General features: G+C 38.2%; 1 protein-coding gene across 1 annotated transcript in view; it reads right to left on the reverse strand.

Annotated features, from left to right (window-relative positions):
- The window catches only part of LOC103601717 (protocadherin-23-like), a 125,042-nt gene that overhangs the window by 84,452 nt on the left and 16,760 nt on the right, over window positions 1–23,830 (reverse strand). The window contains 5 exon segments of the mRNA XM_008586139.1: window positions 1,176–1,363; window positions 3,673–3,792; window positions 4,455–5,468; window positions 6,098–6,334; window positions 17,394–17,625. Coding sequence (XP_008584361.1) covers window positions 1,176–1,363; window positions 3,673–3,792; window positions 4,455–5,468; window positions 6,098–6,334; window positions 17,394–17,625 — 1,791 coding nt within the window.

A 23,830-nucleotide genomic window follows, 5' to 3' on the forward strand; every position in this document is an offset into this window, starting at 1 on the left:
AAAATCCTTCCTTCAAATGAAATCTTTCACTCAATTTGAAAGAATTATCTGGGGCATTTGAACTAAATCTGAAAAAAAGGAAATCAAGTTAACTAAACAATCTTAGATTTGGGGTGTATTTTAAGAATTCAAGCTTATTCTCATTCATCACCTTCTCAGGACATTTTTAAAAATATTGTTGTTATGATCTACAATATGCTTAAAATAAATATGAATCTTTATTTCAGGAAGCATATCTCACATGGGAAACGTATTTCATTAATTAACAGAAACTTTCCTGAAATATTGAAATGCACATGTGGAGTTCAACTCCACATTTAGATTCCAACTGCCCAATTAAAATTCATAACAATAATATAATAATGTTTTTCTTTGGTAGAATTTTTAAAAATCTGGCTTTGGAAGTTAAGTTTAAAGTTATAACTTCCTCAATACCTTCTTTAGAATTGCTAAATATTCGTATTTGAGCACAATTTGAATGTCCAATTCAATTGTTTTTGAGCATTAGCTTGCTAACTTTTTATTCTTGTAATCCATCCACTTAAAAAAATTATGACTACGTCTATGATATATTTATTTAATAATTGTGTACATGAACTAACATGCTAATTTATTATTTACATTATAAAACAAACAAAACCATGGAAATGAAAAAGATGAGATAATATAATCAGAAGTTTGTACACATGCTCAAAAGGATCAACTTTTACAATTTCATGACATACATCTATCCACTTCAGAGCAACAAATTGTGGAGCTCCAGTGGCGCAATCGGTTAGCGTGCGGTACTTATACAGAGCAACAAATTGTTCTCCTATCTTCAACTATACATCTTAGAGATGTGTATCAATTGCTCCTAAGAAGCTCTGCACAAAGAGATGCATGGAAAACATATCCATGTCCGAGCATTACCAATCTTGATGTGCCATTATGTTTGTATACAAAGGTCAGAACTAAATTCATTATTATAAAGCAATTGAAGGTGCAATCCCAAAGAGCACTATACCCATTTCTTTTTTTTTTAAACGTGCTCAATTTCTAGGTTTTCTAGAAATGCATGCTTTGTCACATCAAGACTGATTTGATAAATTCACACCTTTTACCACAAGATGGTGCTCAAAACAAATGACTAAGACTATTGCAAATTCATTGCAAGGCTACTTCACGTGACAAACCTTGATGTGTAATTCCTTTCCAGGGAGACACTGTGGGAAAAATGGCCTGTTATCATTGATGTCAGTAACTGAGACATACACCACCATGGAGGCATTTTGCGGTGGGGAGCCATGGTCCGTCACTAGCACGGTTAGCTGATGGTGCCCCCGATGCTCACGATCCAGTGCCACCCAGCTTATCAATTCACCTGAGAAACACAGAGAAGAACAAGACAGGACAATGTGTGCTAGAATACTAACATTATGAACTGCATCCAAAATAATGCCCGGAAAACAAAACCAAATATAAAACTTAGAGCAAAAGCATGACTTTCAAGACAACATACGTAGTAGTTTGACTCTATGGTACTGTTGAAAGTTGCTCCTGAAAATGTCACTTTAAATTTGTTTCTTTGTATTTCAAATTATCTACCATCAACCATTTGAACTAAAAAAAATGAATTAATAAAACAAATGATAAAAACCCTTTGGGAACTTGTTAATAATTTGGAATATTTAAAATGACTGCTCATCGCTCTTTATGCTGCTACGTAGGATGATAGAAAGCACGAGAGCTCCAGTGCCACATATTCTGGGTTGAGGGTCCCAGCTCCCCCACCTCGGAAACAAATGCAATAATAAATTTAAAAGTATTTTGTAAGTTGTAAATTATTACTCACATGCCAGTTGTTATCACTACTTTAAATTAAATTAATGGCAAAATATCTTCCTGAAAAATCAAATATTCCTTAGGTAATGGTTTGTCTTTCATGTATTCAGATATTTATTTTTATCTCACAAAATATATGTGTAGTGAGAGATAGTGATGGAGTTTGGATGTGTTGTCCCCTCCAAAACTCATGTGGAAATTTGATCTCCACTGTGGCAGTGTTGGAAACTGATTGAGTCATGGGGGCGGATCCCTCATGAATGGATTAATGCTCTCCCTGGGGGAGGGGGGAGTAATGAGTGAGTTCTCGCTAGATTAGTTCTTGCAAGAGCTGATTGTTGAAAGGACCCTGGCACCTCCTCTCTCTCTCTCTTGCTTCCTTTCACCATGTGACCTGCTTGTACCTGCCAGCTGCCTGCTGCTCTTCCGCCATGAGTAGAAGCAGCCTGAGGCCCATGCCAGATGCCGCTGTCCCAGAATTGTAAGCCAAATAAACCTCTCTTCTTTATAAATTACCCAGTCTCAGGTAATTCTGTTATAGCAACACAAAACGGGCTAAAACAGATAGTGAGTTCTCAAATAATTCTTAATGCTTTACAAGCCGTATTTTTCCACCTTGCCTACTGCAGTACCTTAGGTAACGTTCCTCATGTTTCAGCCATGGAGACACAGGCATAAACCATAACTGTCTCTCCCTACTGCCAAGCGCCTTGGGAAGCCGAGCTCTCTCTCCAGTGGCCCATTTCTGCTGTGGAACTCTGCCAAGCATTGGTTTCCTCACCATTTATGAAAAAATTTCTTTGTGAGAAAGTAAAACATGAAGCGCTACCAACAATCATTTCTATTGCTAAGAATTTTTTTCTCTTAATCCAAATAAAATGATATGGGGTAAAAAGAAAAAAAAGTTAAAATTAGGAACAAAAGAGAAAAATTAACACTTAGGTAAGCTGCTAAATTGGTGAACTTAAATACACTGCCCACTATAACTTTGTACTATATGAACTACATTTATATAGTGTTTACTATAACTACAATTTCAATGAAAAAGCATATACAAGATTGCATTTTTAAGTTCCAAACTGTAATTCTTCTCTGAAAACCCTAAATCCTGAACGGCAAACAGATTTTTATTTCATGAACCACTCTAATTGATGAGTGGCGTCTTTTTTTAGGTGGGGAGTGAAAAAGACTGAGGCTCAGCCTGGGACTGACATGGGCGATTCCAAGGCGGGCTTCAACCGGAGCTAGAGTCCTGGTCACTGTGAAGACGGCTCAGAGCACCAGGATGGGGGCACGGGCATGCCTGACATGCTCTCAAGGCTGCTCTCCACCACTGCCTTGCCACTTTGTCCATGGTGAATGGGAATATTTGGTTTACAAGTACATAGTCCGTCAAGCCCCTTCATACACTCTAGCTCCTTACCTCTCAGAGCATGACATGAAGCACATCAGGAATCATCTCCTCTATGCATGGTAAGGAAACCAAACTCTAAAGTTAAGCTACTTGCTAAAGCCATACAACAAAATTAGGAATGGGCATTTGGTCATCTGAAGATGGGTGCTGGACTAATTGTAGAAAGGGGAAGATCATGGGGGAACCGACTGTAGTTTTCCTATTTAAAAAAAAAAAATTGCCAAGTGAAATAGAAGACCTAGAAAACTAGCCAGCCACGTGAAAGTAGAGTGAAAAGGGGGGGGGGGGGGGGGGGTCCCATGCACCTGTGCAGTTTGTGCCCTGAAGAAGCGGTGCCCACTTAAGGCATGAATGAGAGCTGAAATCAAGTTTGCACCCTTTGAGGCAAGCCATGTTCCCTGGCAAAAAACTCCATCTGCTGAAGGAAGGGGCACCTTTTCCTAATCCACACAATGAAGACTTTAGGTAAAATGCCTGAAGTTAACCAGAACTGAATCTGTTCCTATAAAGGGCAGGGGAACCGTTTACACAGGTTGTAACATAAATGGTGCCTCCTGTAGTTGTGCAAAGTGGTGGTTTCCTCTTATTTTCTACTAGCTCCATGACCTTGGGCAGGTTACTCCAGCTGTATATTTGCAGTGAAAACATACTTTCTTCTAGAGATTAAAGTCCTTTTAAATTTATACAACATAAACCTTAAACTATATTAACTTTTCATATTTAATGACTTAATTAAGACTTCAAAAAAATTCACTGTAATTATTCCTCTTTTCCCTCTGGTTCCCTTACCAAATGAGAATGGGAACATATATCCCTAGAGTCATGTTGAAATCTTAACAATAGACTGATTTCTAGTTTTACATTGGTGACATTTACATTTCATAAAATATGTTTTGACATCCTGTTAAAAGTCTACAAATGAAAAAGAATGTTGGTGAGAAACGTTAGCTTTCACATGAGGATTTATTGAATCCATTTCTGACTGTACCTCTAATTCAGAATAAGAACTGTGTATTGTCAATACGTGGGTGTGAGGCAAGAGAAGTATTAATCATTACCGGTGAAATTCTATTCAACTTTTACTCCATTTTAGAACCAATACTGCAATTACTAAAAACTGCAATCTTAATTGTATGTTTGCACAAATGCTACACCTAAAGATTTGAGTTTTCTCAATTTTGATTTAAAGGAATAGGTGGAAGCTAAAAAATGCTACCTGTATGAAGATTTATCTTGAAGAACTTCCCATCAGACAGAAGGAAATATGACAGCCGTCCATTCTTTCCAGAGTCTGTGTCAATCGCTGTAACTTTGCCTATTACTCCTCGGGGAACGGGGCTCTCTTCTACTTTCAAAAACAACACGTCGTGCAGGAAGGTGGGAGAATTGTCATTCTCATCCAGGACATGAACAATTACTGAAGTGCTCACATTTTGCAACAATTTGTCCTCCGGAATCCCAGCAAACACTCTAAAATGATAGGTTTGTGTGGATTCATAGTCGAGCTGCCGCCGCAAATAAATCCGCCCGGTGTGCGGGCAGATCGCAAACCCAGCGGAGTCTATACCAGCTTCCAGCGAGTACGTGCGCCGCGGGCCCCGGGGCACGGCCTGGACTTGCAGTACCGGCGTCGGCGGCGGGAGCGCCTCACTCACGTCCACTCGGTAGACCAAGTGCTCAAAAGCTAGAACCGGGCTCTGTTCTTGTCTTTCGATGACGACTGTCAGCACCAACAGGGATGCCCGAGGAGGAACGCCGAGGTCCTCGGCCACGAGGGTCAGCGTGTGCGGCTGCGACACATCGAGGCCCAGACTGTCACTGAGGTACAGCACGCCCAGCTCCCCGTCGATGGTGAAGAGGCTGGGATTCCGGCTGGGATCCCGGCCTGCTATGGAGTATCGGATGACTCCATTCAGACCACTGTCCTTGTCGTCTGCACGCGCAAGGTACAAGGCGGTGCCAGGCCGGGTGGTCTGGGATATTCTAACCTCATCGGAAGCGGTGGGAAACGCTGGCGGATTGTCATTGACATCCATTACGGTTATGTGGACTTCTGTGCTGCTGCAGGCCGGGGAGCTGCCCAGCTGTGCCTGGACCGTGAGCACAACCGCGGGCTGCGTTTCGTGATCCAGGGGCTTCTGCGTGCGAATAGTGCCCAGCCACGGGTGGATGGAGAACTTCCCATCCAGATCGCCAGAGGAAATTCTGTACGAGATTGGTTCGGAGGAATCTGGGGGAGAGAGAGAGCATTTATCTTGCATAGGCCCCTCTACAAGTGGGAGAGTCGAACAAGCATGTTTTGCTCAAGTTCTATGTGGACTAGCAAAAATTTTTAAGTCATTCAAACTGATAGCAAAAGGAAAATGTTTAAATACGACATCTAAGTTGAAATACTAAACAACTTTTTTTTTATGAGACATAATGATATACAGTTACCTAGAACGCCGTTCAGTATATACTAAATGGGGGGAAAAAAGGAGTTATTTGTATAACAACAAATACAATAGAATGCATTTTTGTAAGAAAAGTTTTAAAAGTGCCTGTCTGTGTTTGTGAGTGGGTTACAGGAGACATACGTTTTCTGCATTATGATTATTATAATTACTGTATTGTTTTAAACTTTTTCTTAAAAATATCTATTACTTTTGCAATGAGAAAAAAAATGTAAGATGGATAAAAACAATGTTGAAAGAACAAAGGGCAAGCCACAGGTTGTGCTATCTCCCTTCATTTTTCTTGCATGGAGAGAAGGAAAGATTCAAGATTGCACAGCCTAAGAAAATACAGAAAATGTTCCAATAGTGGAACATTATTGCTCCAATAATGGACTTCAAGGCAGCACAGGAGATAAGGACTTACTCAAGGGCTCCCTTGCCTTCACTGTTCCAACAGGACTGCCTTCAGGCACATCTTCATTAACCGAGAAAGAGTACTTAAACCTTTCAAATTCAGCAGGTGCCGTAGCTGTCTGGAGAATGTGTATAGTGACATCGGCATTAATTACAGCGGTGAGCCCTCCACCATCTCGGGCACAGACCATCAACAAAAGTGTTGTAGCTTCCAAATGACGAAGTGTTGATGTTAAGTAAATAATTCCTAGGTAGGGGAAAGAAAGAATTAATAAACAGATAACATGCAATAAGTACTGATGAACACCTGATCTGTTAAGTCTACTGTGATGTTTAAATTTATGTGCCAACTTGACTAAGCCATGGGGTGCCCAGATATTTGATCAAACATCATTCTGGGTGTATCTGTGAGGGTGTTTTTGGATGAGTTTAGCATTTAAATCTGTACACCGAATAAAGTGGATTGTACTCCTTAGTGTGGGTGGGCCTCATCCAATCAGTTGAAGACCTGAAGAGAACAAAAAAGTTGACCCTCTCCTGAGGACGAGAGAATTCCTCCTGTCTGACTGCCTTTGAACTGGGACATTGTTTTTTGTTTTTGTTTTTGTTTTTCCCTGCCTTCAGATTCAAACTGAAGAATCAGTTCTTCCTGAGTCTTGAGCCTGTGGGTCTTCAGTCTGGAACTGCCATCATTGGTTCTGCTGGCTTTCAGATCTTTGGACTCAGACTGGAATAACACCACTCACTCTCTTGGGTTCAGCTTACTGACTCACAGTGCAGATCTTGGGACTCGCCAGCCTCTGTAATTGCATGAGCCAATTCCTTCTAATAAATTTTCTCATGCGTGTATGTATGTGTGTACACACACACACACACACACCCTATTGGTTCTCTTTCTCTGGAGAATCCCAACTGATACATCCATCTATTTTCCAACCAAAGAATTTGAGCATATTTTCTACATCCTGTCAATTAAGCTGTATTTTCCTAGAGCTTACACATTAGACATTTGGGAAGTGTGTCAACTCACCAGAAAAAAAGTAAATTGTGTTGCCTTTTTTAGGTCATACTATCATATCACCAGCCCAGGTTACTGGAATAACAGAGTATATCCCATAAGCCAATGTATTCCAACATGGGGCTAACGTGGGGTTTGTAGGGTGATTGCCACCTGTCCAGGCACCAGAATCCTAAGTCTACAGGATGGGACTAAAATTTTATCTTCCAAGGCATTTGACGTCTGCCCTGAACTAAACCACGTAGGGCAGCTCTCTTTTTAAACTGACTCCACGTTATCTTTGTTAGTGAAAAGGTATAATACAACAGTTGTGTGTAAGAAAACTTTAATGATGAGAAAGAAAATATATGCAAACTTATTAAGTGAACTTATATACAAATAAATGTGGCTGAACTGTATGGAAACTGTCATGGTACAACTGGTCGTAACTATTAGTTAAATGAAGGAATACCACAATATTTGCTAGTTTACAAGAGGCTGGCAAAAATGTCAGGAATATCAGGTTTCTGGGCATAAAAAAGGTGAATCCATTCAATTTCTTTCTATTTTTAAGTCAAAATCTGTCTTCATACAGTTTCAATTCCTGGCTCCTATTTCTGTTAGTAATTTAATGAAATGTCTTATTTCTCTTCAGCGCAATATCTCATTAATTAATGAAGTCAAATATCTTCGCTGACCTGCTCCAAGCACAATATCTCCATTTTCTCTTATTTTTTTTCAGATTTACTGAGTTATAATTGATAAATAAAATTGTATAAGTTTAAGATGTACAATGTGACAATTTGAGATATATGTTTTATATATATGTATGTATGTATAATGATTTTATTTAATAGTTCCTTATCTAACATGATTATAAATCATTTCTCTCATAGTTCCTTTCTCCAGAACGTGCTCCAAATTGCTCATCTCGGTTTTGGCTCCCAAAGTGAACACACGTTTTCAGATACAATCTATTATAAAGCAGAGTATAAACTCTCTTTATTAGGATACTATAAAATACTAATGTAACCAACTATTACTACATCAGCTTTTAGCAGCCATATTAAAATTTGAGTTCATTCTGAGTTGCTTGCCCACCAAAACACTCAATACTTATCATACAAATTTCTAAGTCAGATCTTTCCTACCTGTTATTGATGTAGTTTTTAAAAATTATTGTTTTATTATAAAATCTATGCCTGATTTAAAAAAAATAAAATTCAAATAACACAAAAGTGGCTACAGAAGAAAATGAAAAGTCCCTATACCTCCAACTATCCCCACTCCCCGAGTATATATTCTTCAAGAGTTAATTCAATTCCAATTATAGAGAATTTTTTAAAGATTTCATCTTGCCACCTTGATAATTATGACAATGAAAAAAGAAATAACGTCTGCCTCAACTAGACACACCCTTGTCTTCTGCCTCCAGACTGATCCTTCTGAACCATTTTTCATACCTGTGTTAGAATAGTCTTCCTGAAATGTAGGTATATCAATGCCTCCCCAGTTTTTCAGGGTAAAGTTCAAACACCTTATCATAACATACCAAGCCATTCATAAATTGACCTTTCTTTGCCATACTCTCGACAATACCTTTTGCTTTAGGCATAGTTATAATTTCCAGAATGGACTAGGCTCTTTTCCAATTGGATTGCTGCATCCTCTTCTTGGGACAACTTCTTCATCTTCTTTGACTTAATGGTGTCTAATCTTATCTTGAAGCGCAGCTTGTCTTGCCTGGTGCAACTGGCCTTCTCTTACCCTCCTCTTACCTCTAGATACCACTCTTCTATGATTCCATAGTGGCCTGGGTAATGGATGCCTATTATAAATTTCACATGTTATAATTTATATGTATGTATGTACGTGTGTGTGTGTGTGTGTATACCACCTTTCTGTAGAGCTCTGAAGGGAATTTGCATGCTATAGTACAGATTTAGATTGGACATTAAAATATATGTCTTTAAAAATAACTTCTCTAAAAATAGGATTCTTATGCAAAAAGCTTCAAGGATGAATATCAATGAAATTTCAAAGACAGAAAGTAAAGGTATTTAAGAGAGTTATACTCCATTAAATGAATCCCTGAAGTTGAAATAAACATGCCCTGTGAGAAACTGTCTATATAAAACTGTCTGAATATAAGAAATGTTTCGAATACTCAAATTACTAGCAAAATGTGCCACAGTAACGTATGGTAAACTGGGAAATCTAATAAAATTAATATCTGTATTATAATCTCTCTACTATTTAAAAGCATTCTTTCTGGAAGAATGATCTAGTGTCTAATGATTCCCCCTCCAAATCCCCAAACTGGCATGTTTAACTGAGATAGTTTAATAATAAGGTTTGGGGTCCCAATGATTTGACAATGGGGAGCAAGAAGCAACACATAACTTACACAACATTTTCATTATTTTATCCTTGATACCACCTAGGATGTTATTCCATGGAGCAAAATTAAGTTTCTTGTTTTCTTAACAAAATTTTACTGATGAATGCCCAACTTATTTGTCATAGTCAAGGTCCTCAATAAATTTGAAAAAAAGGAAAAGGGAAGAGAAAGGAAGACAGTGTGCCAAAGATAGAGGGTTATACAAATATAACTTTGTCAAGAAGCTTCAAGCTTAAGAACTTTATAAAACTGATCAATAAGTAAGTGTAATGACAACAAAGTTGATTAGTAATTAGAACTGTCAGTTGTAGGTAAAAAGGAGATAAAGTTTAAATTTACATGTAAACAGTGAAACACTACACAAATGCTAATTATTATAAAGAAGGCTTAACTTAGAACTTTGCATATAGTAGTCATTCAAAGAAATGAATTTATGAGGGAAGAGAATCAGGAATCCTATTTTCCAAAGGAAAGCACGTTGTTAAGTTTTTAAAAAAAAGTTTTCAAGCATTTTAAAACAAATAACTCCATATGAGTGATTGACCATACAAGGTGTAGTGGATTAAATTTTGTAACCCCAAAGTTTGATATGTTGGAGGCTGGATCACCACTGTGACTGTTAAGAGGGTGGGAAGTCCTATTATGATAATTGAAAGGTGGGGTGTTGAAGAGGTGATTAAGTTGATGGTTTAATGGTGGTCGTGGATGTGATTTTGAGGGTTTAAAAGCAGAACACACAGGGAGCTCTCTCTCTGCTCTGCCATCTTCTGCCACATGAGACCCCTGCGTTGCTGTAAAACCACCAAGGAAGGCCTTCACGAGATGTGCTCCCTGGAGTTTGGACCTCCCGGCCTCAGAAACTGTAACAATAAATTTTGTTTTCTTTATAAATTACCCAGTTTTAGGTATTTTTGATATAAGCAAGAGAAATGGACTAATACACAAGTTAAATCCCTCCAATCTCAGTTTTCCACTAGGTTTTGAAAAGAAAATGCCCATTATCATATGCCTCCATTTCTCATTATACAAAAGTCTTAGAAGTAGAGACTGTCACTCTAGAGGTATCTGCATTATACATACACACATACATATACATACATGTGTGTGTGTGTGTGTGTGTATATACACTGTCATGTACATATGCATATATACAAAGGTATTTCAAAAAGTTCACAGAAAATGGAATTAAAAGATAATACACATCCATGAACTTTTTGAAGACTGCTCGTGTGTGTGTGTGTGTGTGTGTGTGTGTGCATAATGCTGATCTACCCCGAATTCCTGTGTAATGACGGGGTATTTACTAATATTATGTGAACACGAAGCCTGTTCATCAGCTGCCCAGCTCTACATAATCTTTCCATAACATCAGGAACTCCACTGCTTTCTGCATATGTCTACAGACTAGTCACTTGAACTTTTCATGGTTTTACCTTCTTCATCTATAAATAAGGATGATGATAAATCCCTCCCCCCAGTAATATCAGATGGAATTAGTTCCTGTCTGAAAGTGCTCAATTCTTGTGTTAACTGTTTCCAAAAACCCAAATTTTTGTTGTTTTTAATCCTAATTTTTTAAAAAATTAAATGAAAGCATTACACTCATCTAAGGACAGCTACCCAAAGGAAATCAATACAATTGGTAAATGCACTTGTCTTTGAATTTTCACGGCTTCCACTGCGCTGGTATAAGTCAGGGCTGCTAGGTCATTTATCAGTAAATGTACATACTTATACATTCAATCTCCTCTTCCATTTCTTTAAATGTATGAAGTGTACTTGTTTTGCTCTGGGCCTAATCAGGAAAACATAAACCATACTAAGAACTTTATAGGACATTTAATCAAAGGCAGTGATTACATGGGTATGAGTAAGCTGAAGAGTAGGAGGAGAGAATGAACAGTAGCTGCAGGAAGCCGTGACCTTGTCAAGGGCCATGCGAACAATTCACAGTTAGAAAACAATCTGTAGGTCATTATTAAAATTGCAAGCGATGGGGTAGTTAAGAACAAAAATAAGCACAAAATCATGACCTTCACCAGTCATGGAGTCTGTAAGTGTGGTTTTCTCAAAAACAGATACAGATCAAAAACTATGGGATAGCAGTAACACTTTCTTATTAGTTATTAATATTTATGAAGTCTGTCATATCCAGTTTGTGAGAATATAGAAATTTATTCACCGCATAGGTTACATTATGCTATTTTGCACACAAATATGGGTGACTAAGTCGAAGTGGCTAACAGGACTAGAGTGGATTCAAAATTCTATCTCATATTGACAACTAAAAAAAAATCTTAAGAAAAACACACTTGTTTTGGAAAATTCCACTGAATTCTATTTACTCAACTGAAAAGAGTAAATAAAAAATCAACATATAATTTGGTGTTTCAAATAGGCTTGTATGGAAGTCACAAAGAGATCAGTTTTCTATTTTATTTAGTTAAATGAATAGAACCAGATTTACCTCAGCTTTGTCTTTAATTTTAAGAAAAGTCATAATAATGGAAAGAACCTTAAAGTGGAAGTTTCAGAAGTAAATTCAAGTGTCAGGTTCACTACTGTGTCCCTGAGTATGTCACTAAGACTCTTAGAGTTTTCAGTCTCTTAATTTGCAGATGGACATAAAAATATCTGCCTTGCTTATCCCATAAGGTTGATGGAAGATTCTTTCTATCTGTATGTGTCTGTGATCTTGTACTTGTTTCTTATGAAAGTGGCATACATTACTTAGGTGCTCATGATTAATTTTAGACTCTGTCTTGCAAATAAAAGAAAGTCACCATTTATTTGGCACAAGCAGCTCACATTCCTTATGAAATGAAGTGTGGTATTAACTTATTAACTACCTATCAGAATGTTAAATGTTAAACATAGGAAGGTGGTAATCATGAAGAATTATAAGAACCATTACATGATGTGAAATCTGAGCATCGAACTAACATTAGAAAAGACTCTTCCCTTGATATAAAGAAAAACGAAGTCTGTGCCACATTTGTCGTAGTCCAGGTTAAAATCCACACACCCCATACAAACAAAAGATTACAACTAAGCACTGAGGCACAGCTGCCCTTGTCTGCCAGTTTGAAACACTTTTAATTATTTGTTCTTCCACAGTGCTAAACTTAGATTTTGTGTACACCACAACTAAACATAGAATAGACAACAGACCAGGCAACATAAGCTTGGTGCTGCAAACTCTACAGGAGTAGAAGTTTTTATCTGTTTTATTCAAACAATACAAGTACAAATACAAATACAAATACAATTTGATGTATCCCAAACACCTAGAACAGTGCCCATACATAAAAAAGCACTGAATAAATATGTATTGAATTACTATAGAACTTGCTTCCATTTTCTGCCTTAAATAGACAAGGTCCACTCTTTTCATAACATTTATTGACTTTATATTATTAACTTGCTTCTATAAAAAAGAGGTAAACTACAATAATTTAACCAAAGGTAGCACTAGTAAAAGAGACAGTTTTGGGTGACGTTAAATGACCAACACAAATGCTTGAAACCTATTTGTCACCTTAAAATAATCTGAATTAGAAGTAAAGTTTCTTTCGGGGTAAAATTACTAAATAAATAGAACAAACTCAAATTTTAAAGAACTGCATTTTTAATGCTACCTTAAACAATGGAGGAAAAAAATCTACATATAATTCATAAAATAGGATTAAAAATACATTAAAAAAGAGCTATTAATAAATATGCCTCTTGTGTTTCTTCCTTTTAAAACTCAAAACAGTGTGGTCTGCCTCATGCCCACATCAAAGAAAGCCAACCAACCAAGAATAAGAGAAATGAAGGCTCCATTCAATATCTCTCTCCTGGTGCCTAAACACATTTTACAAAAATATTCTTAGAACCAACAACAAAGTTAGAAAACCAAAAACAGAACAGGAAGATAAACCCGCAAGAGAAAACAACCATGACATTGCTACACCCTCTTCCAGTTTTCTCCAAAACATTTTTCTTGCCAGATGAACACAATAAGTCAGAGTTCTATTTTTAATGCGTGAGTCTTGCTTGTGGCACAAACAGATCAATGAGAAATCTCTTGTCTTCAGGAAAACATGAGCCTATAACACAAAGTATGTAAGCTTATAAAAATAGCATGTCTGCTGTAGAAAGCATGAAAATAAAAGGGTGAATGAACTAATGAGCAAATGAATGAATATTTCTGATAGAATTTTAGAGTAATTCAGGATGAAGTGATAAGGTATAAATGGGCTCATCAATTTTCAATATTCCCCCTGTACTTTTATAACTATTTCTCCTCAACCTATCTGTGCATAAAATTAGGTTAAAAAGGGAGGGACATAATTAAAATGTACTGAAACTAGCTTGCAAAATTCCCTTCTAAAGGGCAGGAAGTTACTCCAGAAGAGAAAAGGATAAATCCAGAGACAAAGGGAAGTAAGAAAAAGAAAAGTGCCAGCATAGGGAAGCTGGATTGAGAGAGTTTGGATGAGTTTTGAGGAAAAGTCAGAGAAGGCCCTAGAATCACCTACTATGCTGTGATTCGCTAAGAAGATTTTAAATGAAATTACGCTCTATATTATCAATGATACCCCCATGCAATTTCTTAAGAGGTGCAATAAGGATTTAAATTATTTTCCAGTTATTTTTGGATGTCACTTATTCATTTAATCCCCAAATATTTATTGATAGAGGCAGTTTCTTAGAGCTGTGTTTTATGTTGGCAGCCTCTGTATAGACAGGCCTTAGGGTGGAAGCAAGAAAGCCCAGCTTTATACAGGCTACTAAAAACAAAACAAAACAAACAAAAAACCCCCCAAAATCCACAGAACACATATACACACACATACAGATCCAGAAGAGGAAAACCATATTCCAGTATTGCTCCTTGTTCTATTCTTTAACAACATCTGTATATAGAAAGTGTGGTACAGCCATTATGGAAAACAGTGTGGGAAAGAAGATTTTAAATGAAATTAGGCACTATATTATCAATGATACCCCCATGCAATTTCTTAAGAGGTGTAATAAGGATTTAAATTATTTTCCAATTATTTTTGGATGTCACTTATTCATTTAATCCCCAAATATTTATTGATAGAGGCAGTTTCTTAGAACTGTGTTTTATGTTGGCAGCCTCTGTATACACAGGCCTTAGGGTGGAAGCAAGAAAGCCCAGCTTTATACAGGCTACTAAAAACAAAACAAAACAAACAAAAACCCCCCAAAATCCACAGAACACATATACACACACATACAGATCCAGAAGAGGAAAACCATATTCCAGGATTGCTCCTTATTCTATTCTTTAACAACATCTGTATATAGAAAGTGTGGTACAGCCATTATGGAAAACAGTGTGGAGGTTCCTCAAAAAGGTAAAAATAGAACAACCATATGATCCAGCAATCCCATTTCTGGGTATATATCCAAAGGAAATGAAATCAGTATGTCAAAGATATGTCTGCACTCCCATGTCCATTGCAGCACTGTTCACAATAACAAAGATATGGAATCAACCAAAGTGTCCATTAAAGAATAAAGAAAATGTGGGATACAATGGAATACTATTCAACTTTTAAAAAGAAGGATATCCTGTCATTTGCAAAACATGGATGAACGTGGAAGACATTATGGTAAGTGAAATAAGCCAGACACAGAAGGACAAGTACTGCCTGACCTCACTCACATGTGAAATTAAAAATGTCTGAACTCATAGAAGGAGAGGGTAGAATTGTGTTTGCCAGGGGGTGTTTGCCTAGGGTTAGGCGACATAAGGGAAGTTGGTCAAAGGTTACAAAGTTTCAGTTAGACAGGATGAGTAAATTCTGAAAAACTATTATACAGCATGGTGACTATAGTTAATAATAATCTATTCTATAATTGGAAATGGCTAAGAGAGTAGATCTCAAATGTTTCCACCACAAAAAAAATGTAAACGTGTGAGGTAATGGATATGTTAATTAGCTTTACTTGATCACTTAACAATGTATAAACATATCAAAACATCACCTTGTATACCACGAATATATACAATGTCTTTTCAGTTGCAGTCAACCTGCAGATGAACTTCTGGAACTCAGCCATTCAAATTGGACACTGGCTGTGCACTGGACAACTCTTTCCTGTAGCTAGTCATGATGCTTTCTCATCCTCTTCTAAAGTTTAAAGTAAAGCATTACCAGGCCTCCTGACTTCCTCATGAGCTGTGATTAAGTATAGCCAAATTTCAAGCACTGTTTGAAAAATGTCTTTAACCTAAATGTTTGGGCATTAAAATTGCTAACAATAATAACCCAAGGCTACTTCCATTATGAATTTGGTCTTTGCTCTCGCCCCGCAAAATATATCACAATACTTCCCTAGATAATGACCCACATAAAGTGTTCTCCATGATTAACAATGGCATTTGTATTATAGCCGTGCCAGGAAAGAAAGCATGTAGCTGATCGTGGCCAGTACAACAGAGATCACTTCTAAAAACAGAGTACGGTACAGCTCATGCTTCAAACTCCAGTGGAAACTGGATGATGAGTGTGCTGTTGTCTTTTAAAAACAACCTGCTAAATGCTTCTAGATCCTGTGCCCTGATTACTGGCTGACCTACATATGCGTATTTTGGGCAATGCTAGTGCCCTAGAGGGCCTGATGATTTGATAGGCAGTTAAGGTCCTCGGTTAACATGAATTTTGAAAAAGCCAAGATGAACAGACTAATTTCCCGCAAAACTAGTTTTTTCTAATCTCTGAAATGTTAAAGGGGCAATGTCTGTGGATTATTTTGAACAAGGAAATTTTTGTCTTATAAAGACTGCAATGTAAACAATTAATCCCCCAGCCAGTCACTCAAGCCAGATGAAACACACTTTCCAGACAGAAACAGTGACTGTCCACCTACAGGGGCTGGGTGAGGGGGCAACTTAATTTAGTAGATTAGATTTTCTGCATAAATTATTATTTGATATTAATGTAAATGATTGTTGCAAGGGCATTTTGAAGATCCAGTATGACGATGTACAGAAAATGTCTCGCATAGTACCTGGCATTATCATCATCATTATGATAGAAACACATTCTACCCATTGCTTGGATTGGGTAAAGAAATGTACAAGAAAAAATATTCTTTTTTTGCAGCCTCATTTCTGGACTGGAATATCTCTTAGTACTTCAAAATTATTATAATGTAATATTATGTACTTGAAATTTTATATTTTCTTGTAATCAAATATTTCAAACATTATTTTATTAGCAACAGACCAACAGGAAAGGGAAGGTAACCTCTCAAGTATTTATTATTTCTAAAAGTTTCAGTTGGCCCACTGGGCTTCTGTGGCAGATTTGCAATTATCATGTTAGAAAACTAAAAGGAGCTTTGGTATCATTTTAAAAACAAGAAAACTAAGATCCAAAGAGACTTAGGGAATGCCAGACCTAGTACAAAGAAAGGGATCTACTTTGGATGCCTGTACAAATCTCTTTGCACTAATATTGTCTATTGATACATTGAAATGAGGCTAAGTCACCCTTAGATGACATTACCATACAAATGAAGGGAAATGAACATTTGCAAAATAAATGCTATTGGCCAACTATTTCTGCATGATTTTCTGCCTTCAGTCCTCACAGAAACTTTGCAATGTAGGTATTATTAGTACTGCCTTTAAGGAAAGGAAAGTGAGGCTAATTAATATCAGAAGATCAGGAGTAGGCAAAGCTGAGTGCGACTCAGATCCAGTGCTAATCTAACTACAAAGCCCCGGACCCTTTTCAATATACCTCAGCGCCTTTGGGAAGGTTAAGTAGGTACTGCAATATCCCTGCTATTGGAAAAGAATCACCTTTTCTAATTTTCTGGCTGGCGAACAGTTAAGCAGAAGTTTAACCGCCAGATGATGAAGACTGCTCCAAGATCACATACCTGTGGTGGAGTCAATGGTGAAAAGGGACGACAAGTCTCCCGGAATGAGTTCATAAGTCACTGTTCCATACATCCCAGAATCCCTGTCGGTGGCAAGGACATTGATGATCTCAGTGCCCGGCTGGGTCTGGCCGCTGATGCTTGTCACATAGGTTGACGGGTTAAACACAGGATGATTATCATTCACGTCCTCCAGTTCCACTCGAACGAAAGCTTGGGCACTTAGCCCACCCTGTTGGATGAATGAGTAGTGATTACAAACGGTCTCCGCTGAATGCGGGAATATGGAAAACTGACCATGATCCTATGCTTTTAACTTTGAGATATGAGTTCCTATGACACAGCATGCTGTCTATACCTCAGCGCTGATTCTTAAACATAAATGAGATTACTACTTAAAGTTCATGTGAGGCAAAAATTCCAGAGTAGAGGTCAAAGATAAAGAAAGTTGTCCCTATGTTAAAAAAAAAAAAAAAATCACTTTTAACCTTAAGATGACTTAAAAATGAATGTTAGTAAGTGCTAAGGAGAAGGGCAAGGGAGTATTGGTAGGGAGTGTCCTGGTGAAAGCCTCAATAAGAAGTTACCATGTGAAGACAAACCGATCTACATGAGGGAGCTAGACTGCAGTTATATTGTAGAAAAGAGTAACAGGCAGAAGAAAGAGCAGGTGCAAAGGCCCTGAGGCAGGACTGCAGCGTGCCTCCCTGGCCTGTCCAGGGATAGCAAGGAAGCCAGTAGGGCTGATGTCAAAGAGGCAGGGGCAGCTCACGGGGGCTCTGGAGGCCTCTGAAAGGACCGTGACTCCACACTGGAGCATGCTGAGCACAGGAGCGGCGTGATTTGATTTTGATCGTAACTGTTGCTCTGGCTGCAGTGTTCAGACTGAAGGGCAGCAAGGGTGGAAGGAGGGCGACCAGTTATGAGGAGGAGCTTCAAATCATCAAGACTGGAGCCAGTGGTGGCCTGAACCATGAAGGAACAGTGAGCAGCTGTGAGGCGCTTATGCTAAATACTGGGGCCAGCTTTGTGCTGGAATTCTGAATTCTGCAAGTTTTAGAAAGGTACATGAAGTAGTGTGATGTGGATTCCGTCCTGTTTATTTTGTGCTGCCTCCATCCAAAAACAGGAGAAGGAGAGTGAATAAAATAGAAAAAAATAAGCCTCTGCAATTTTCACTTTTCCGAAGGGAAAACATATGTTCCCACTTTAAAGCACCATTTTCCATTTCTCTCAGTGCATTTTGACACTTTCATCTTTGACAAAAATCCTTGGGAAGTCACAGCAGCCTGGGTTTTCTCACTCACTTCCCCGCCCCTTCCTTGTCCCGGCTTTTCCCCTTTCCTACTGGGGCAGGAGACACCGAGCAAAGAGGAAAAGGAAGGACAGAGAAGAAGGTTTGCCAAGGGACAGAAGAGGGCTGCCGAGGAAGCGCAAGTCGAGGGAGAGAGAGGGCAAGGACGACCTATATACAGTTCAGGGCAAACCCAGAAATGGCTTTCACGCTCTGAGGTCCCATGTACCCCAGGCTGGGGACTAAAGAAGAATTGGGTAAGACTTCTTTAAAAAGAGTGTGATTTTCCACATCCTATGGTGAAGAAAGTGCCAGAGCCACGCCAGTTACCAAACTAGAGAAACAGGGACTGTTACCATTGTAATAAAATCAATGGAAGTTCATCCATCCAGCCCATATGCTTAAAATGCAAATTGGTCCTACATATTCAGCAAATTGAAATAACCTGTAGGTCTCCAAGTACAGTGCAATAAGGGGTGGCTGCAGTCTGATTATAAGCAGATAGAAGATGCTTTAAAATATCTAACAGCGACCGTACTATTGCTCTAAAATGCCTTCCTTCTAAGTTTTGCTGTCCCTCATACCTTTCCTTTCTCCTTCCTCTTCTATTTCTCAAGTTCAAGAAGTCACGTAGGCATGAGGAGGGGCTGAGAAAGCAGGTAGAGAAAGTAATGAAAAAGTGGGGAAGACATGAAGAAATGATTACCACCCCGCCTTGAGGTCTTTAAGTGCAAAGATCTTAATTCTGAGGCTGTTCATGAGGATCCTAAATCAGGCAATGCTATAAAAAATAAGCAAACGTTAGACAAAGTGAAAAACTTACTGTCACAGAACAATGAATCTTTTTGCAGAAAAGGTAGCATAGATCTGTCTTCCTTTTTTTATAAGTTCATTATTTATCTGCTAAATGTATTAAGTGGGGGTATTTTCTTCTTATAATAAGCACTTATGAATGTGTGTTAAGTATGTTTTACATGTATTTTCTTCTTCAGTTCTTATAATCTCCCCCTTTTTTTTTTTTTTGTCTTTTTTTCCGTGTCTGGCAACGGATCGCAACCCTCAGTGTTGCCCCCGTACCGGACCGGGGACCGGCAATGGGATTGCAACCCTCGGTGTTGCTCCCGTGCCTCGCTCAGCCAGTGAGCAGGAACCGGTCTGTATGTGGGATCCGAACCCTCGGGCGGGAGCGCCGCCGCGCTTCCCAAGCGGCGCACTATCCAGTGCACCACCGGGCCGGCCCCCATAATCTCCCTTTTTAAAGAATATCATTGCACAGACAGGCTGAGTTGCTCAAGGTAAATGATACTGTAACTAGCAGATCTGTAACTGGAACACTTGTCTCCAAAGCCCTTGATGACTTCTTTTAGAGTTTTAAAATTATTGCTATGGTATAAATTCTACCTTTCATGTAAATTTGTTTACAGACTGTACAAGGAGAATTCCTATCATGGACTCAATCTTACAGAATAAAAGGAAGGCAGGGTTTCTGTTTTTTAGAAACTTGTAGTCTATGAGACAGACACTCTACTACTAGGTTTGTGGCACAGCGGAACAATCTGGAACCAAAAGACCTGGGTCCAATGCCTAGCTCTGCCCACATCCAGGACCATAGCTTTGGGAAAGTCAGAAAGTCCCTGAGTCTGAGCTATCTCTTCTGTAAAGCAGAGCTATCTGCTTGTCTCACAATCCTGTTTTTGAAAGGAATGCTATAAAATATATGAAAGCATTTATAATGGTTAAGATAAGATCTTACAGGCTCCTTATCCCAAATGGTTGGGGCCGGATAAATTTGTCTTGAATTTTTCAAGTTTTAGAAAGGTAATATAATGCATATACATAGCAGGGTTTGGAGTGGCACCTAGTAATCAATCGCTTCATTGTCTGCAGCAAAATGTCTGAATAGACGCACCTAGAGGGATGAAAAAAACTTGACTAGCCTTGTGTCAGTTCAAGCCAGGTTTCTCACCAGATGAGTTTAACACTTCCCATTTTGAGAGATTTGGGGTTTCAGAACTACAGAAATAGGATTGTGGTATGATTTCAAATATAGACACGTGCTACAACTGAGCTATGAGCCCTGAACAGAGGCAAATCTCAACACTGAAGGGTTCCTTGAATTGGGTCCTCAAAAACAAATAGGATTTGACAGTCAGATATTTCAGGTGAAAACAACATCCTAGAAAATGTTCTAACATTTTTAAGAAGTCTCTGCCACGTCTCAGGAAGGTCAAGCACACTAGTGGGGCTAGAGGGGAGTGGGGGGAAAGAGGGGGCAGGATCCAGAGAAAAGCCTGGACAGTCAGATTCCTGTATTTCAATTTAAATGCTTAGGAGGATAAACTTTATTCTACATACCAGTGGACTCCATCGGTAAAAAAATGCAGTGTGTACACCCTCGATACACATATTTTTATTTGTTAATAAATTGTATATAAGTTTACTCTGCTAATGTATTATTTATATTTAATATAGCACATAAATAAAATTGAAAGGATAAAATTCAAAGTTCTAATGTTTTCTTCCTACCCACCCACATGGAACACTATTGTTGCCATTAATAAACTGACATGATCAAATATAGGTTTTAGAAACATATACCTGGGGTAGCAAGAAAGAGATGTATCTTTAAAAAGTAAAGACCTTCCTTAGTCAAAAAGTTGGGGGAAATGCCAAATTCACCAAGTCAAATGGGTTCTTTTGCCTCAGAACTTCTCTCAGAGCCTTCTGTACACACATTTCCAGAGAGGGTGAGTTCTGAGATGTTCTCCACCCATTTTAGACCACAGAACCCTCTGTGGAAGGAGCCTGGTGGGAACCAGAATCCTACAGAACACAGCATAGGGAGTGCTGATCTCCACTAAACTTCAGCATCCCCTGAGAGTGTCCACTTTCCAATGCTGTACAATTAAATTTCCGTCCAGCTCATGGAAACTGTTCTGATAATGCAACCTCTTGAGAGACTCTGAGCCAGGATTACTCAGCCAAGCCACTTTCAGATTCCTGGCCCTTAGAAACTATGTGGGATATTAAATGTCTGTTAGTTTAAGCTGCTAAATCCAGGAATAATTTGTTATGCAGCAACAGGTAACTAATACATCCTGTAAGTTCCAGGCATGAATGTTTATTAATTTTGTTTTATCCTTTCTCTTTCCACCATCAAGTCATGAGTTATTTTGATTAATTTTAATCATTTAATTTTTAAAATTATGGTGAGAACTTCTAACCAATCTACCTGAATCCCAATCCCTTCACTGAAAGGTGGGAGCAATTTGGGAAAGCTCCAAGCAGGGGGGTCGCCTAGGGAAATCGGTAGATATGAAAAATTTTCTGCTGTTACTTCAACTTTGGCAAGTGTCTACTTTCCATTCTTTGTTCTTGCCTTCTGGAACTCCTGAATAGTAGAATATTAATATCCTTCACATCTCTCAGCTCTTGTGACCTGCATTCTAATGAGATTTCTATGTCAATGTATTCCAGTCTATATTTCATGATTCGATGAACAAAGATGAAGGAAAAGGAAGGTCCAGTTAGTTAAGGAAAACAAAACATAACAATAGTAAATTGTGGCATCACCAAAGCCAAGAAAAGCAGCGTTCAAAGAATATTTCAAATTCATCGAGAGGTTGAATAAAATGAAAATTCATAAATATATATTCCCAGGATATGGCACAACAGTAATTATGTTGATAAAAGCAGTTTTATTGGAGAAGTGGGAAGGGAAGAATGGATCAAAGAAAAATTGAAAAGTGAGGAAATAGAGACAACTATTTCAAGTAGATTCACTGCAAAAGAGAGAAGAGGAATAAAATTTTTTTTCTAAAAAGTTACATAAAATCAAAAGGGGTTTATTTTTTTTTTTAAAGATAGAACATATTATTATACCCTGAATGCTTATGGGAGCCATTCAAAAGAATTTGAAAAATTAAGGACGCAAGTAAAGGAGAAAGTCATTATAGAAGTGATATCCTTAAGAAGGCTGGAATGGATGGGACACTAAACAGGAACATCTCTAATATGATGACAGGATAGAAGGCACAGATCAATTATCTACAAATTGTAATAAGCCCATTACATGGAAATATAAATAGTATATATATTATGAAGTAATAACTATATTTGTCCAAAGCAAAAAATTAAGAACAGTGGCACGATTCTACATTTTGTAAATCTCCCCCCAATTTCTGGATTGACAGAAGACAGCTGGATTCTCATATCTGCATTTGCATATAATGTGAGGTGAAATGTTGTTTTGATTGAAGTATATAAAAAAATGAAGCATCACATAGATCAGCATTTTGAAAATGGAGAAGTATTTTAATAGCATTTTTATATAATTGTGGATGTTCTTTCTGATACTATACCAAAACAATTTTATGATAGTTTCTTAAAGTTACTTGCAATGTGAAGTCTGAAACTATATCAATAAACTTCTTATACTGTGTAACATTTTAAAAAACAAACAAAAAAAAGAAGGCACAGAGTGTGAGCTAATATACTGGTTGGTTAGTAGAGTTGGCAGCAGGAAGGTAAGAAATCTCTCTTTCAAGCAGATGTATTCTTTTTCCCCAGGCACATTCAGGAGCTGAGGTGCAAGTGCAGAAAAGGCCAAGTGTCAAGTTTAGACAGGGCTGGGGTTTTACCAAGAGAGTTCTATCGAGTGGGGGAGTTGAAGGTAGTTTGCAACTGAACGACTTTGATGTTAACAAACGACAGTGATGTTAACATGGGAGAAGAATTATCACTGGAGTGTAGGCACTGCAGTGAGACAGAAAGATAAAAATGCTGATCAGAATATCGCAGGCTTGAAATCAAGATTTCAGAGGTTTTACAGTTACTGATGATGATCCTTGGAAAGGAGAAAGTCAAGAGACTGAGAGGTTCAGAGTGTCAGATGGTTCAACAAATGGATATTGAGGTCTCTGAGAACGGGGAGGGGACAGTGGTCAAGAGGAAGACTGTGAGCAGGGTGCAAACGTCCTAAGTGATGAGGTTTAAAACACAATAGCAACAATGGGGTGTCTATGGTATAGTCTGACAGCATGAATTTCCAAAGCAAATTGGTTCTGGATGGAGAGAGGAGTAGAAATGATTTGGATGCTGCCCTGAGCGACAGGGAGGACGCCCACCTTACCACCTCCTGATT

The sequence above is a fragment of the Galeopterus variegatus genome, unplaced genomic scaffold (genome assembly GCF_000696425.1).
Source record: "Galeopterus variegatus unplaced genomic scaffold, G_variegatus-3.0.2 Scaffold3850, whole genome shotgun sequence".
NCBI classification, from domain to species: Eukaryota; Metazoa; Chordata; class Mammalia; order Dermoptera; family Cynocephalidae; genus Galeopterus; species Galeopterus variegatus.